Raw genomic sequence first — 13749 nt, 5'->3', positions numbered from 1 at the left:
AGGTCTTAGGTTCTATGAGGTATATTTTACCTTAGACTAAATTGTGATTATTTTTGGCAGAGTGTTTCTCTGTCTAATTAAGTTGCTTGGACCCATTTTTTTTTTAAAGATTTTATTTATTTATGTGACAGACAGCCAGCGAGAGAAGGAACACAGCAGGGGAGTGGGAGAGGAGGAAGCAGGCTCCCAGCGGAGGAGCCCGATGTGGGACTCGATCCCGGAACGCCAGGACCACGCCCTGAGCCGAAGGCAGACGCTTAACAACTGAGCCACCCAGGGGCCCCTGCTTGGACCCATTTTAACATATGTTTCAGAGCTGGAACAGATGTAGGAGATAATCCAGTCCAAGTTCCCCATTTTATGAGTGAGATGAAGTGACTCTCTAAAGCTCATCTTGTCCAGAGCTTTGCTGGGGTACCATTCTGTTTCAGATTATTTTGAACCCTGGATACATGGCAAGTGCTGGATTTAGGACAATGATTCAGATAGGCCATGAGCAAGAGGGAATGGCAGCCTAGAATTAGAACATCACCTGTTTCTACCTCACTTATATGCCAAGGGTCAATGATGACAGTGATGATGGTGGTGGTGGCAGTGGTGATGATGGCACTGTCTCCTGCAATTCACCGAGCCCTATATCCCAAGGGATGTGGGGAGTCATCCAACACACCTTTTTGCTTCCTGCCAACTAATGCCTGATTCATTCCTGAAAGATGCCTACCTTCTTTAGAAAATGCCCCAGGAAGCTTGAAACCTTTTCTAGTCTCCTGATTTGAGCCATCGTTCCCTCCTGTTATGTGTGTTTATTCTTTCTCTCCATTTTAGAAACGGATAACTATAGAACAGCATATAGGTCACTGAACCACATAGCAAAAGGAAGTTGAGAGAAACAAAAAAAAGTAAATTACATGGTCTTGGGCAACAGGACATTGATGGTAAATCAAAAGCTGGGTTTGGAAAGAGAGGAGCTGGCTTCCCTGAGACACAAACACCATATTCACACTGATCCCCTTCTTTTCCAATTCCCTGGCGTGGGTGAGGTTGAGTCACCTGGAGGGTGTGCCAATGCCTAGTTGGTACTTTGGACTTTTACTTGCAGCAAGATCTCTCCCATTTCCTCTCAGAGCTGAATTGGGTGAGCTCTTGGCTTCTAAGCCTGTCTCCATTTGGTCCCTTCGAGAAGGAGGAAATAAGATGCAGAAATAATACTACCATTTACTGAGTATCTACATTATGTCAAGCACTGAGTTTTACATATTTTATATCACTTGTTCAACTCAATGATATTGAAAGGATGGTATTATTATCCCCATTTTACAGATAAGAACTCCAAGGTCCAGAAAGTTAGAGTGGCAGCCCCAGGGTTCCCATGTCGGTAAGCGATGGAGGTCGAATTGAGCCAGGCTTTATATGCTCTATAGCCACTCACATGAGGAAAAGATCATGGGAGCATTACAGCCCCATTCCTCCTTAGATTCTGAGATGAACATGATTTCTCCTGCCCATCCCACTGGTCTCCACCTTCTCTAGTCTATCAACTTCACGTTCTGACAGTACGACCCTCCTCTTCCTACACGTATGATCATGGATCAGGAATGGAGTGGTTCATCTCGCACGCTCATACATGGTGTAGTCTTAAATCTTTACCTCCAGCTTAAGCCATAACATCAAGCAGGGACTGCTCTCCACTCCTTCATCTGCCCTTTCTTCCATGGAATCAATACCTACTTTTGCACACCTGTGCAAAGCCAGGTTTCAGGCTGGCCTCCACCAGACCATACTGCCCACGATGGAGGGAGGCATGTGACCGGGCCCACCCCGACTTCTGTGTAGGATAGCACTTGGTCCTGCCACACCAAGTCGGGGTACAGACCTCCCAGGATAGCACATGAGGGGTGATTCAGAGGAGCAGCTGTGAACACACTTAAGGGCACAGATCCCACCACGCCAAGCTGGGGAGAAGCCAGATCCTCTATTTGGCAGATAGATCGTTCCCAATAGCAGCAAGACTGCCCCAGGCTAGAGCACAGGGTCAAGGCCAAGTGGAAGTAGAGTCGTCACATGGGTTTTTAAAATCAGATGAATAGTCTTTACAAATTCCATCCAAAATCTTTCAGAAAGGGACAAACACAACAGTGACCCCACTCTTGTCTCCACCCAATCTGTCCAAGCTGAATGAAGAACAATCTTATATGGATAAAAGAGGATAGAGAAAACTCCTTCTGTGGGTCTAGCATCACCTTCAGGATGGCAGAGGTCCCTAGGTGGGTTCCCTTGTCCCTCTTCAGAATGAGGACAGCTGGGTTTGGGTTTATGATCCTATTCTTGACTCCCAAAGACCATCCTAAGAGTAAGACAAGCCCTCTGAAGGGCAAGGACCTGGGGAAGCAGGAAGGGAGCTGCTGGGGGGAATGGGCATGTCACCAGCTGAGGATGCAGAGCGGGAAGACAAGCTGCAGGTGAGTATGTTTTGTTGGAGAGACCTTACCTTCACCTGGGAGAGAGGATTTAAGAGGAGTTTCACACACCTGTGTTGATGCGAGGGCCCTGGTTTCCCACCAAGTCTTACTTTATGGGTAGCACCGAGTTTCCCTATTAATCAGGGCAATTAAAAGAAATAAAGTGATCCTTCCTAGGTTCTCTTGAAATACACACATGAAGCAATTCCACCGAACACAGCGTGTGTCAAACCAGTCCTCCAGAAGGGGGCCTTCTCTCTTTGGGGGAGTCTGTAATGAGAAAGGGCTTGGCCAGTTGTGCGAATCCCTATCAGCTCTGACAGACCCGGTCCTGACCCAGGGCCAGGCAGGCCGCAGGATTTTGGGTGTGTGTGAGAGTGTATACAGAAACTGTCACACCCATACCCCACATACCATGACAGGGTGGAGCCATTTGTTGTCCATACCTTAGTCTTTTCATCATTTTCAGAAATATTATGCTTTGACAGTGCTGGGTCCGTAAGGACATAGCCCAGAAATGCTCAGCTGACCTAAAGGGCACCTTTCCAACAACAGCTCCCCTTATCTGCCCCTCACATCTGGGGATCCTGCACTCCAACCACAGCCATGAATGATATTTATTTCCTTAGGGGAAGCAAAGGTCATGTCTAGCTGCGTCTGATTTCCAAGCTTGTCTCCACAAGCCTATACCACCCATTCCTATTACCCTCTCTTGGCAGTTTGTCAAGTTGCACAACGTGGTCAGGGAATTGGTGTTCATAATAAGTTATGAGAGTGCTACTTTCCAAAGACATAGTAGAGAAAACAACACTCAATATGGTCTTGAACAATGTTTAATCTCTGATGTTTCAGAAGACACTTCAGGATCTAGAAGGGCCTGAGGGTTGAGCCTTTGACGATGACTGCTGATCCTGAGGGTGCCGTGTGAGGCCGGCGGCACGCAGCCTGGGATGAGAAGCCAGGGTCCCCGCTCTGTTACCGGATGGCAGAGTGACCTTGGAGGAGTCGCTTCCCTTCCCCAGCAGTGTGGGACACGAGAGTTCCCCTCTAAGATTTCCCCCAGCTCTGATACTCTGTGAATAACTAGCAGAGAATGGACTGAGTTTCCTTCCCATAGAAACGGACAAAACTGCAAGCAGTGGCCAGTAGCGGAGACAAGGGCCTCAAATGGGTCTTTGGTATTTATGAAGCCTCAGGGCTTAGACTCCCATCTCCGCGTTGGCCCAGCACTGGGGTCAGTCATGTGCCAGCCGAGGTAGGGAGCAGGCGATTAGTAACAGCAGAGTCAGGGACCACTGCACGGTTTACGACTATACATTCGTCAGGCCCACGACAAGGATCCTCTCCCGTGGAGGCGTTCTGGGTGGTCGCTTACCCTGCCTTCTCAGCCCAGCCAGAGCTCTCGGGCTCCCAGTCAACTGAGAGCTTTAGTGACAGGGATGTGTCCTGTCCTCGGGACTGGGGACAGTGTGAAGGCTGTGGGGGAGGAGGTGACAAAGCTACTCCTGGCCCCCATCCAGAAGTTCAGAATTGAGAGAGGGAACCTGCAAGGTAGGAGCCAGTCTCCTCCCATGCGGGAATTCTGGGCGACCCACATTTCAAACGACCCTGCATTTGCCTAATGTCCCTGTCCCCTCAGTTCTGGCCGGGCTGAACCCTACCCAGTGGAAGAAAATCTCCAACACAAGCAGAACTTTGAGCAATGACTCCTTGTGTCATATAAATAGCTTCAGTGATATATACAGCCTACAGTACACACCCCCCCACACACACACATGCACACACACACACTGTCTTGTGGAAATCATCTTCAGGATGACCTGGGCAGGCACTCACTGACACAACCACTCTGATCATAAACGGATGCCTATGCCTGGCATCCCATCTCTCCCTCCCCTTCGCCTCAGAGAGAGGAGCTCCCTGGAAAGAAGCCTACTCGTGCCCGAGCCCTGAGCTGCTGGGTGGGAAAGGCTCCGAGCCTCCTCTTGTAAGGCAGGGGTGAGGCGGGGCTGTGGGGCCGTGCTGGCGGCCAGTGACTACTCCTTCAACAGTCCCAGCTTCTTCAGAGCTTCCCTTCTGTGCTCATCAGGGATGCCTTTTGGGGAGATCTTGACGCTGACGAAGGCGGGTCGAGGCAGCTTGTCACGGCTCTGTCCTTGGTAGGACAGGCGCTCGGTGCTCTGCTCCTGCTCCAGGTCAGCCAACTTGCCCACCTGGATGCCTGCGAAGTCCTTCCCGGTGCCCAGGGAGGCAGGGCGGGGCCGCGAGTTACGCAAGACATTAGGAGACGTCTTGTCCAAGAGGGAGGCTTTGCCCAGAGAGGTGCTGGTTTTGGGGCTGGGGTCTCTCTCAGCCGAGAGGTAGCTGCTTAGCCCCACGCCTGAGCGCTCCAGAGTGTTGGACTTGAAGTTCATCTGTCTCAGGCCGGGGATGTTGCTCTCCTGGAGAGTCAGCCCCGAGTCTGGCTTTGGCCGAGTCAGGGGCCTACTTACCCCAGGGGCCTGAGGGATAGGAACTGGCATGGATTTGGCAGCTGGAACCTTCCCTGGAGTGGGGTCCTGGGCAGGAATCAAAGCCTTGCCTGGGGGAGACCCCTGAGCTGGAGTGGGAGTCGGAGCCTTCCCTGGAGAACGTCCCCATGCCGGGGCCGGGCCGGGAGCCTTTCCTCCCGCAGGCAGGGCCTGCACAGGAGTGGTGGGTGGATCGGAGGCCGGAGCCTGGAGGGGGGCCGGGAGGCGGGTGGAGCTGGTGCGTTTGCTTAAGTGGGGGCCGGGCTCATCCTGGTCCTGGGGTAGCCCCAGCTTCTCCAGGGCTTCTCGGCGTGCTTTCTTCTGCTCCTGCAGCGAGGACGAGGCTGGGCTGGGGTCCCCAGGGCTGGCCTCCGAGTGGCGGGCCAGCCAGTTCTGGGGCTCGCTGTGGAAACTGCTCCGACTGCTCTTCAGAACGATGTTGGGTGGCAGCTTCCGGGGCTTGGAGGCTGTGAGGGGGGGCAGCTGGGCACTGGGGTCCCCCCCTGATGGGACAGGAGCGTCTTCGGCTCTCACATTCTGAGACGTGGCAGGAGGAGGCCGAGGCTGCCCTGGTCCCCCCGTCGAAACTTTCTCGTTGGCGTTTTGGGACATGGCCCCTGAGGCAGTCTCCTTTCTCTCCTGGGGGCTGAGTGATGGGTGGCTCTGCTGCCCGGGCCCCAGGGGCAGGCGGCCTCGCTCGCGGGGCTCTGGCTGGGGCGGCGGGATGGGCACTGCGGCCAAGTCCAGGGCAGGCGGCTGGGGGCCGGCCCGAGGCTGGCTGGGCTCACTGATTTGGCCAACCGGCTCGCTCTTAGGCTCTGGGACAAGCCGCTCCTGTTCCCCCGGGCTGTGGCTATTAGTCTGAGTTGTGCCTTTGCTGAGGTTCTGGTTGCTGCCGATGTGGATATTTCTGGGGAGGCTATAGGAGCCAGACCTGAGGCCCAGGCCTTGGGGCTCAGGCAGATGGGTTGAGCTGGGCTGAGTCCCTCTCCTTGGCTCTGGTGCTTGTTGAACGATCTTCTCCCCTGGAAATCCTGTGAGGGTCCAGGAGAACAGGCAAAGAAGAGTAGACAGAGGTGAGAACCCTGCTGCCCAGGGCAAAGCAAATACTTCCTGAACTCCGATCTCCACTTAGCAATGGGTTTTGTTTCTTGTTGATTCTTTGCTCTTAAAGGGACCGTATGGCTGCCTGAATATCATTTATACTGACAGATGGACACTAAGCAGATTCCCTCCAACCAAGGATTAATTTTTCATGATGGTTGGGGAAACAGCAGCTTCACACAACTCCATGTCCTTGCCTCGAGCTCTTCCTAACCGTCTGTAGAAACACCAGGGTGGGGGAAGATTCAGGACAGCCCCTCTGGCTACCCCGGGGCGCCCAGCTACAGAGTCCAGGGGAAGCCCTGAACATGAACAGCATCGACAGCCGATGTGCTCTTGATTTGACCACACTTCTGCCTTCCTCCACCTTCACTTTCTTTTTTCTTTTTCTTTTCTAAGATTTTATTTATTTATTTGAGAGGAGGGAGAGAGCATGAGCCAGGGGGAGAGGCAGAGGGAGAGGGAAAAACAGACTCCCCATTGAGCAGGAAGCCAGACATGGGTCTTGATCCAGGGCCCTGGGATCCTGACCTGAGCCGAAGGCAGATGTTAACCGACTGAGCCCCCCACGTGACCCCACCTTCACTTTCTATAAGCACCTGAATGCTTCTGTGATGCCACAGCTGTCCCCACACCCGAGGGTGACATGGGCTCTTCCTTCCAGCAAGCTGGGCAGGTGCACCAGGCCCACTGCGCCAGGGAATCAGTCTCAGGGAGCAGTGAAGTCCTTGCCCCCATTTACTGCTCTATCTCCACAGAGGGTCTAATACACTGTCAACCAATCTTTGCTAAATGAAAGAATACATGGCTGCAGTCCCGATACCAGTGGGGCTGTCCCCAGGAGTGAAGTACCCCCCTCGCTCTGGGATATATGGCCACACTGTGTGTCATCCTGTTCCCCTTCTCCGGAGCCTCAATACCACTGGCTTTCCACACTCTCTCACGAGAGCCTCGAGGTGCCAGCCACTGAAGCTAAGGGAGCCCTTCCCTCTTATCTCTTGCAACCTGAGCCTCCTGGATCATCCAGATTAGCTCTCCAGACTCACTTAGTGTCCCCAGAGCAACCACTCACGACTCCCCGAGTCCCTCCCCCACTTCTGCGGTCATGTCTGTTCAGAATTTCAGTGTGAGAGAATGGGGGGAGCTGGTCAAACTCTTTTCCCTCCCAGGCCTCTGATACTTTATAGAAAGACAGAGGAAGTTGGTTTGTCAGCAGTTCCTTCTCCTCTCCAGGACAAGGCCTTAATTGTAGCCAGAAGCACGGAGAGGAGGGCTGTTGTTCCTTCTGTCCGTGACCCTTAGAGCAGAGGGCAAACAAGGTGCAGGGCAGCCATAAAGATGTCCTGGTTTTCTGGGTTTGCGAGAGGTGCCGCCCCAGACGGTCTCTCTTACCCGGGGGAGCAGGCTGGGTTATGGGCAGTGCTCGGGGACCTTGGGGAGCTGCGTCTTGCTCAGACTCGTCAGTAGACAGTCCACTGTCAGCCTCAGTGTCCAGTGAGCCGATGGTCTCCTCCAGGAAGAGCAGACACTCTTTCTCTTCAGCGGACAGGAAGTCGTAGCTGCTGTCACTCTGGAATGAGGCGTGGAGGACAGAGAGGGAGAGGGAGCTGTGAGAGGGAGCTCCACAGAAACTGGTGGGGCTGAGAACCACCCTGGGTCCTGAAGGAATGCTGAAGAGCTGGAAACCCTTCCGAGAGGCTTCTCTGCAAACGTGCGGGAATTGCTTCCTGAAATTGCAGGCATGGACAGGGCAGAGGCTGCCGAGCTGTTGGCCCGCAAGCACCCAGGGCTGGGCAGCTAGATGGCAATGACCTTTTTGGCCCAGTCCTGGGTGGAAGGATGAGGGGGACAGGATCAGAAGCAGTCCCAGGTTCTAATTCCAATTCCTCTGTGTGGACGGTGTCAAGCATTTTCACTTTGTGTGTCTCCGACTTAGTCCTAAATTATATGGACAACAAAATGATTTGACCTTAAACCTGAATGGTATTGTTTTTAACTTTTCAAAGGACTTTTGCATATTTGATCTGGTATGTCAAGGACAGTACGAGGACAAACAAGAAACCGCAGCCAACCACTGGCTGTCAGGCCAATGAGAACAGTGGTATGACAAACCACAGATACATTTACTAAATAATTTACACTTGACTTTGAAATGCATTCCATACAGGATTTTTTCCTTTGTGTATTTACTTTCTTGATGGCATTTGGTTCTGGCTAACATTCAAATAAGTGTGTGTTTTTTAAGCAAATATTAACTTGAAGGGGGGAGGGGGGAGAGACTGGATGGGTATGAGAGGAGGAGAAAGCAACTTAGTGTGAAATATCAAGTAGATATTGAAGTAAATAATTGTCATGATGAAAAAGCACATGGGATACTTGGAAAAAAGTGTTATGGCCATTTTAAATGGTTATTGCTTGTGTTCTACAAGGCCGGCAAGATCCAGAGAATAGCCACTCTCTAAAGCTGAAGGTTGAAGGGAAAACCAAAAGGGCAAATGAAAATGTAAGAAATTTGGCTTGAGTCCCTTCCTGGCATGTATCTCAACTCTCTTCCTAATACTTGAGATATTTCAGAGTTATATATTCTCCAGACCCATTTACATGGCTGGGGAAGATTTTGAGACAGCTCTAAATATACCATGGGAGATGGTTGTTGGAATAACCCTATCAGTTCCCCTGGCACAAAAGGGAGGCTTACATGTCAAAGGAAGCCCCACCTATAGCCCTTGGAAGCCCTGAGGTCAATTCCAGGGGCTCCCTGAACAAAGTCTTCTTTACTGCCCTTTACTTCCTAAAATAGCCTTGCCAAAGAGAAGCCAACTCTGAACTTCTCCTTTGTGGATGATATACTTTAATCTCAGCCACGTTCTGTGTCCATAACTGCTCATGTTGGCCTCAACCTAACAGAAACAGAAAGATGTCTCTGGGTTCCCATCATCTCAGGTAAAAAAGAAATGATATACAAATTGTCTGCACTTTGGAGTGTGTGTGTGTGTGTGTGTATGTGTGTGTGTGTGTGTGTGAGTGTGCTGCTTTCCCTACTCAATTTTTACATATCAAAACTCACGGACTATATTAAACATCCTTGACATTTGGTAGAGATCTTTATAATCCTTAAATTTCCAAGTACCTGTATAGGTTATAAAGCAATAAAGTATAAATTCTCAAGGGTTATTATGTATGTGATGGACACCAAGAACAAAGGAATGCTTACACTCGGAGGACGGGGGACTACACTCTTTCACACCGGCCTTACAGCAACTGAGATTCAAATTCATTCCCAGAAAAATTACAATTTACCACACGGCACTCACTGTGAAGCACAATGACTTTGGAAGATTCTCCATCTCTGCTCATACAGATAGGCTATTCCTTTTCTACATAGACGCATGTGCTAAGTGCTTTATATGCAAGTCGTGTATTCTCCCGGAGAACCCTACGAATTCAGCGTTTACATTAGCCCCACCCTAAAACTGAGGAGACTGAAGCTTACAGAAATTAAGTAATTTGCCCAAGGCCATTTGGCTTATTGGTAGAGAATTCAGACCTGCTTGGCTCCAGAACCCAGGCTCCTAATTACTCTGTTCTCTTTGATCTTTGTGAAAGGAATGCAGCCTGCTGCAGGGGACTTCGGGGATACCAGCGCTCCCGGGATCAACCATCCATCCTTTCCGCCAGGACCTCAGATCCCCGGCCCTCGCTCTCACCTCGGCTTAGCCCCCAGTGAATGAAAACCGGGAGCAAGTCTCATCCGCCCTCCTGCTCTTTGGGGCGGTCCCACCCCATTCTCTAGAAAACCAGGGTGACTCAGAGGCAGAAATGCCAACTGGTGTGATTCACTCCCTGACGAGGCAGACGAAAGCGGAGGAGCGGTGAGGCCGGCGGTGGGCAGGGCAGGGTGGGGAGGGGCAGGCGTGCAGAGAGCCGGCCAGGCCGCAGCGCTGAGGGTACGTACAGATCCAGAGCGGGTGGACGTGGTGCTCATGATGCTGTCACAGCTGCCGATGCGGGTCGCGGGTTCCGAGCCGGGCCCCGCTGGCCACAGCTCGCTCTGGGGCATCGCCCGAAGCAAGGTGCGGGGGGCGGTGAAAGGGGCTCCCAGAGGGGAAGCGAAGGGAAGTGGAGAATGTCCCAAGCCGGGCCTGAAAAGAGAAGAATCGAAGCCACGTGTGAGCCGAGCTGAGGCTCTCTGGCAAGGCTCTGCCCGGGCCCTGGAGCAGCGTGGCGGCAGGGACGCCAAGCAAGCAGAGAGCTGGAAGGGGCCGTGGACAGCCGTCCCCCAAACCTCCCAGCCTGCGTGGAAGGACACAGAAGTGGGCTCGGACACATGCAGGAGGGTGGACTTCGCGGAGGTGGGGAGGGCGGGGCGGGGGGCGGGGTAGCATTCTAGTCGGAAGGGAGATTCCATCACGTCTCCTAGTGGCCTTCTCTCTCTGAATCAGGGGGCTTACCCTACATTTCCATTACTACGAACAATAATAAATAGTAAGGGGCCAATAGCATGGGTTCTGGAGGTAGTCAGATCTGGATTCAAATCCCACTTCCACCATTTCCGGTTATATGACTTGAGGCAAATTACTCCTTGACTCGATTTTTCTCGTTAAAGCAAGCGGGCGAATGTAGGGTTAAATGGCACAGCTTAGTTGGTAGTAAATAATGAAGATAAGAACTAATGGTGCTCTTGTAATAAGAAAAAGACAAGATTCATCTAGGATCAAAATAAATTGAATAAGGCAACAAGAGTTTAGAAAAGAAGGTTTTGGGTTCAATGGAAGAGAAGGAACAGGGCCCTCAATAAATACCAACCACATAGGGTTGTCACGAATATATACTGATATATTCCACATAAAACACACTGTGCAGTAACTGTGACCCAACACCCCCCCCCCCAACAGCCACCATCAATCACCTCCCTGGTCTGGGAGGCCCACACGGGAGCCCAGAGCCCAGAGGCCGACACAAACCCAGTTTCCCTCTTGCGCACCACCCCTCTGATGTTGTGCTTATTTCCCGTGAGGTTTCCTAACCTTTGTCAAATGAACAAGAGAAATGACCTGCGTAGCTTCCTCCTGACTCCAGCTCTCAGGGGAAAAAAACGTTTCAAATTCACTGTACCAGTGGTAACAGCAAAGGAAGGCAGTACCATCTTCCTTCTGAAAATCTCAAGGTCTGGAAAGGCCGGAGGTGACTCTCCTATGTTAAAATGAAATCCTGGAGGAATTAAGTGTAAAAGACAGTTGCAAGGTCAAATTGAGAGTTTGGGGAGAGCTAGAATCGGAATCCAGTTTGCCTGGTTCTGAGTCTGTCTTTTTCCTGTGACACCATGCTGAATTTTTAACCACCTTTCCTACCCTCCCAATACTAGGAAAAATGTCCTAGGAAAAATGTGCTCTATTTGAGATCTTGGGACCTGGTGTTTGGATCCCAGAGAGGTTGTCCCTTTGGGCTCTGCCAATAACTGCTTCCAGTGCCAAGTCAGGTTTGGGCTGTGCTGGGTGAGTCAGCCTGCCAGCCCTGTAGAGCCGACAAGCATGTGGCCTCATGGAGCTCCTCTCCTGCTCCGGAGGAGGCCTGCAAGTGGGACAGGTAGGGAGGGGCAGGACAATGAGGAAAGAAGTGGAAAAAATCCCAATGAGCCAGGCACATGGAGTTCGTAAGAGTCCAGACCCTCTCAGGAGCTAGAGATGGGACCAGAGGGGACAGAAATGCCAAAGAAGCCCAGCCTCAACAGTGGGCAAGGTAGTCCTTCAGGTTTCTTCATGAGGTTACTTTCCCAATCCCCAGAACTCCAAAGAAACAGAAACATGAGAAATCATGTAGTTGGAGTTCAGTCACCTCAGCTATCCGCTCCATTCATGACTGTCTAGATCCAGAATGTACTAACTCATTCTTAACATTCTGTAGGGTTGAGGCCATTACAGCCAAAGAGATCCATTTCTCATAAGCCTAGGCACACAGAAGGCACTCAAAAAATGCTGGACAAATAAACTTGTCATCTGTTCTAGTAACTATTAAGCTGTCGAAAGGCCTCTTTTTTTTTTTTTTTTTGGCTTTTACCCTATTACTATAAACTCTTATGTATTTTGTTTCCCTGAGGATATATGGCTCAATGGAATTGGGACAATGCTTCAGTTAAACTAACATTTATGAGCACCTAAGAGGCATGGGGCAAGCAAAACTTATAAGACAAAGGCATTGCTTCCAAGCAGTCAGTATAAATCCAAGGGTCTAGTTTTTGGCTCTAGTTTTCTTAAAAATTTTCTGTAAAATTGTAATTATTAATTATTAACACTGTACTAATCACTGTAGTTAATATAATATTCTCTGTGAATGGGTGACCAGATGTTGCCTCTTCTTTTCAAAGACAATTACTACCCTTGTTCTTCTAAGGACCCTTCAGACTGTATAGCAGCTTGCTAGCCTTTCCTACCTCCCTGGACCCTATCACACTCACATTTTGGAACTAAGTAGCTGGAAGAGAGAGAAACAATATGAACAGCGCTGCTTCAAAAACACATCCCACGTGTTGCTTATAAAGTGCTCTCAAGGGCACTTGGGTGGCTCAGTTGGTTAATCGTCTGCCTTTGGCTCAAGTCATGATCCCAGGGTCCTGGGATTGAACCCCACATGGGGCTCCCTGCTCAATGGGGAGTCTCCTTCTCCCTCTCCCTCTGCCCCTACCCCTGCCTGTGCTGTCAAATAAATAAATAAAATATTTTTAAAAAATACAGTGCTTTCAGATATGCTAATGAGATCTTCAAAATAGCCTGATAATTAAGGCAAGGTGCGGTATTTTCTTCTCTGACAGATGAGAAATCCGGGGCTCCTTCCACTTCCCCTTCCACATGGGAGCAGGGGATGACTATAACGGCATAGGCAGGGCCGCCTGTGGATCCCGGCCCCTCCAGGGATGCAAGAGGGCCATGGACCTAAAGAAGGCTCACTGGGCACCCCTGACGAAACACTAAAAGCCCTAACATCACCCTTCTCCGTCTACTTCACACCTTAAACCCTCAAAATCATCTATTCTGCTTTATGCTTCCAGGCCAGCTTCTTGCCCCCACGACAGAGATTTCCAGAATAAACAAATGACACCAAACGCCACTGCCACTGAAGATCACGTCATCGGGCATGATGGGGTCCCTGAAGAGTGGAATCTGAACCCGAAACCAAGGCCGAATGAGCTCTCGGGCCTTTGCATCTTATCTCCAGGCCTCATTTTCTGACCCAAAGAGTCGGAACCCTAAGAGTCCCCTCTCTTCGCCCCGCCCTTCCACTCTCCCTCGTCACTTCAGCCTGACCTGGATGCTGCATTTCCTTCCACATCTTTACAATCTTGAAACTTGGGGACTCTTTCAGGGCAGTCATCGAAAACTGAGGGATTCCTACCTGATAAGAAGCCTGAGAAACAAGCAAAACACTCAAGGTGAGAGTTTGGTATCTTTTAACCCTTGACCTCTTTGGGGGGATTGGAGGGGAGACGGAAATGGGTTATGAAATATGCGCAGCCTATAGTCAGCGCCACCCGTGCAAGAGCACATTAAACATTAACTACGCCACTGAAACCAGCCAAGTCTTAGAGGAGAGTAAATAGAGAACATGTGGAGCGCTGGCATGGGTGGGGGAGGGGCGCGCAGGGCTCCAGCCCCATTCCTGTTTGGCCTCTCCGTACCTTC

General features: G+C 50.8%; 1 protein-coding gene across 5 annotated transcripts in view; it reads right to left on the bottom strand.

Moving 5' to 3' along the window:
* Positions 1-269: 269 nt before the first annotated feature.
* The window catches only part of C8H1orf116 (chromosome 8 C1orf116 homolog), an 18012-nt gene continuing 4532 nt past the window's right edge, over positions 270-13749 (bottom strand). For 3 of the 5 annotated variants that reach the window (XM_002928671.4, XM_034666959.1, XM_034666958.1), the window contains exons 2-4: positions 10029-10215; positions 7466-7643; positions 270-6003 (exon numbers count right to left, since the gene is read on the bottom strand). In XM_002928671.4, coding sequence (XP_002928717.2) covers positions 4496-6003; positions 7466-7643; positions 10029-10133 — 1791 coding nt within the window. In that variant the 5' untranslated portion in view covers positions 10134-10215 and the 3' untranslated portion in view covers positions 270-4495. Of the gene's footprint in view, positions 6004-7465; positions 7644-10028; positions 13712-13749 lie in introns of those variants that run through there. The other 2 variants (XM_034666957.1, XM_034666960.1) reach the window with 2 other exon arrangements.

Source organism: Ailuropoda melanoleuca, chromosome 8 (assembly GCF_002007445.2).
Source record: "Ailuropoda melanoleuca isolate Jingjing chromosome 8, ASM200744v2, whole genome shotgun sequence".
Taxonomy (NCBI): Eukaryota; Metazoa; Chordata; class Mammalia; order Carnivora; family Ursidae; genus Ailuropoda; species Ailuropoda melanoleuca.
This window is presented reverse-complemented; position numbering and strand designations above follow the sequence as displayed.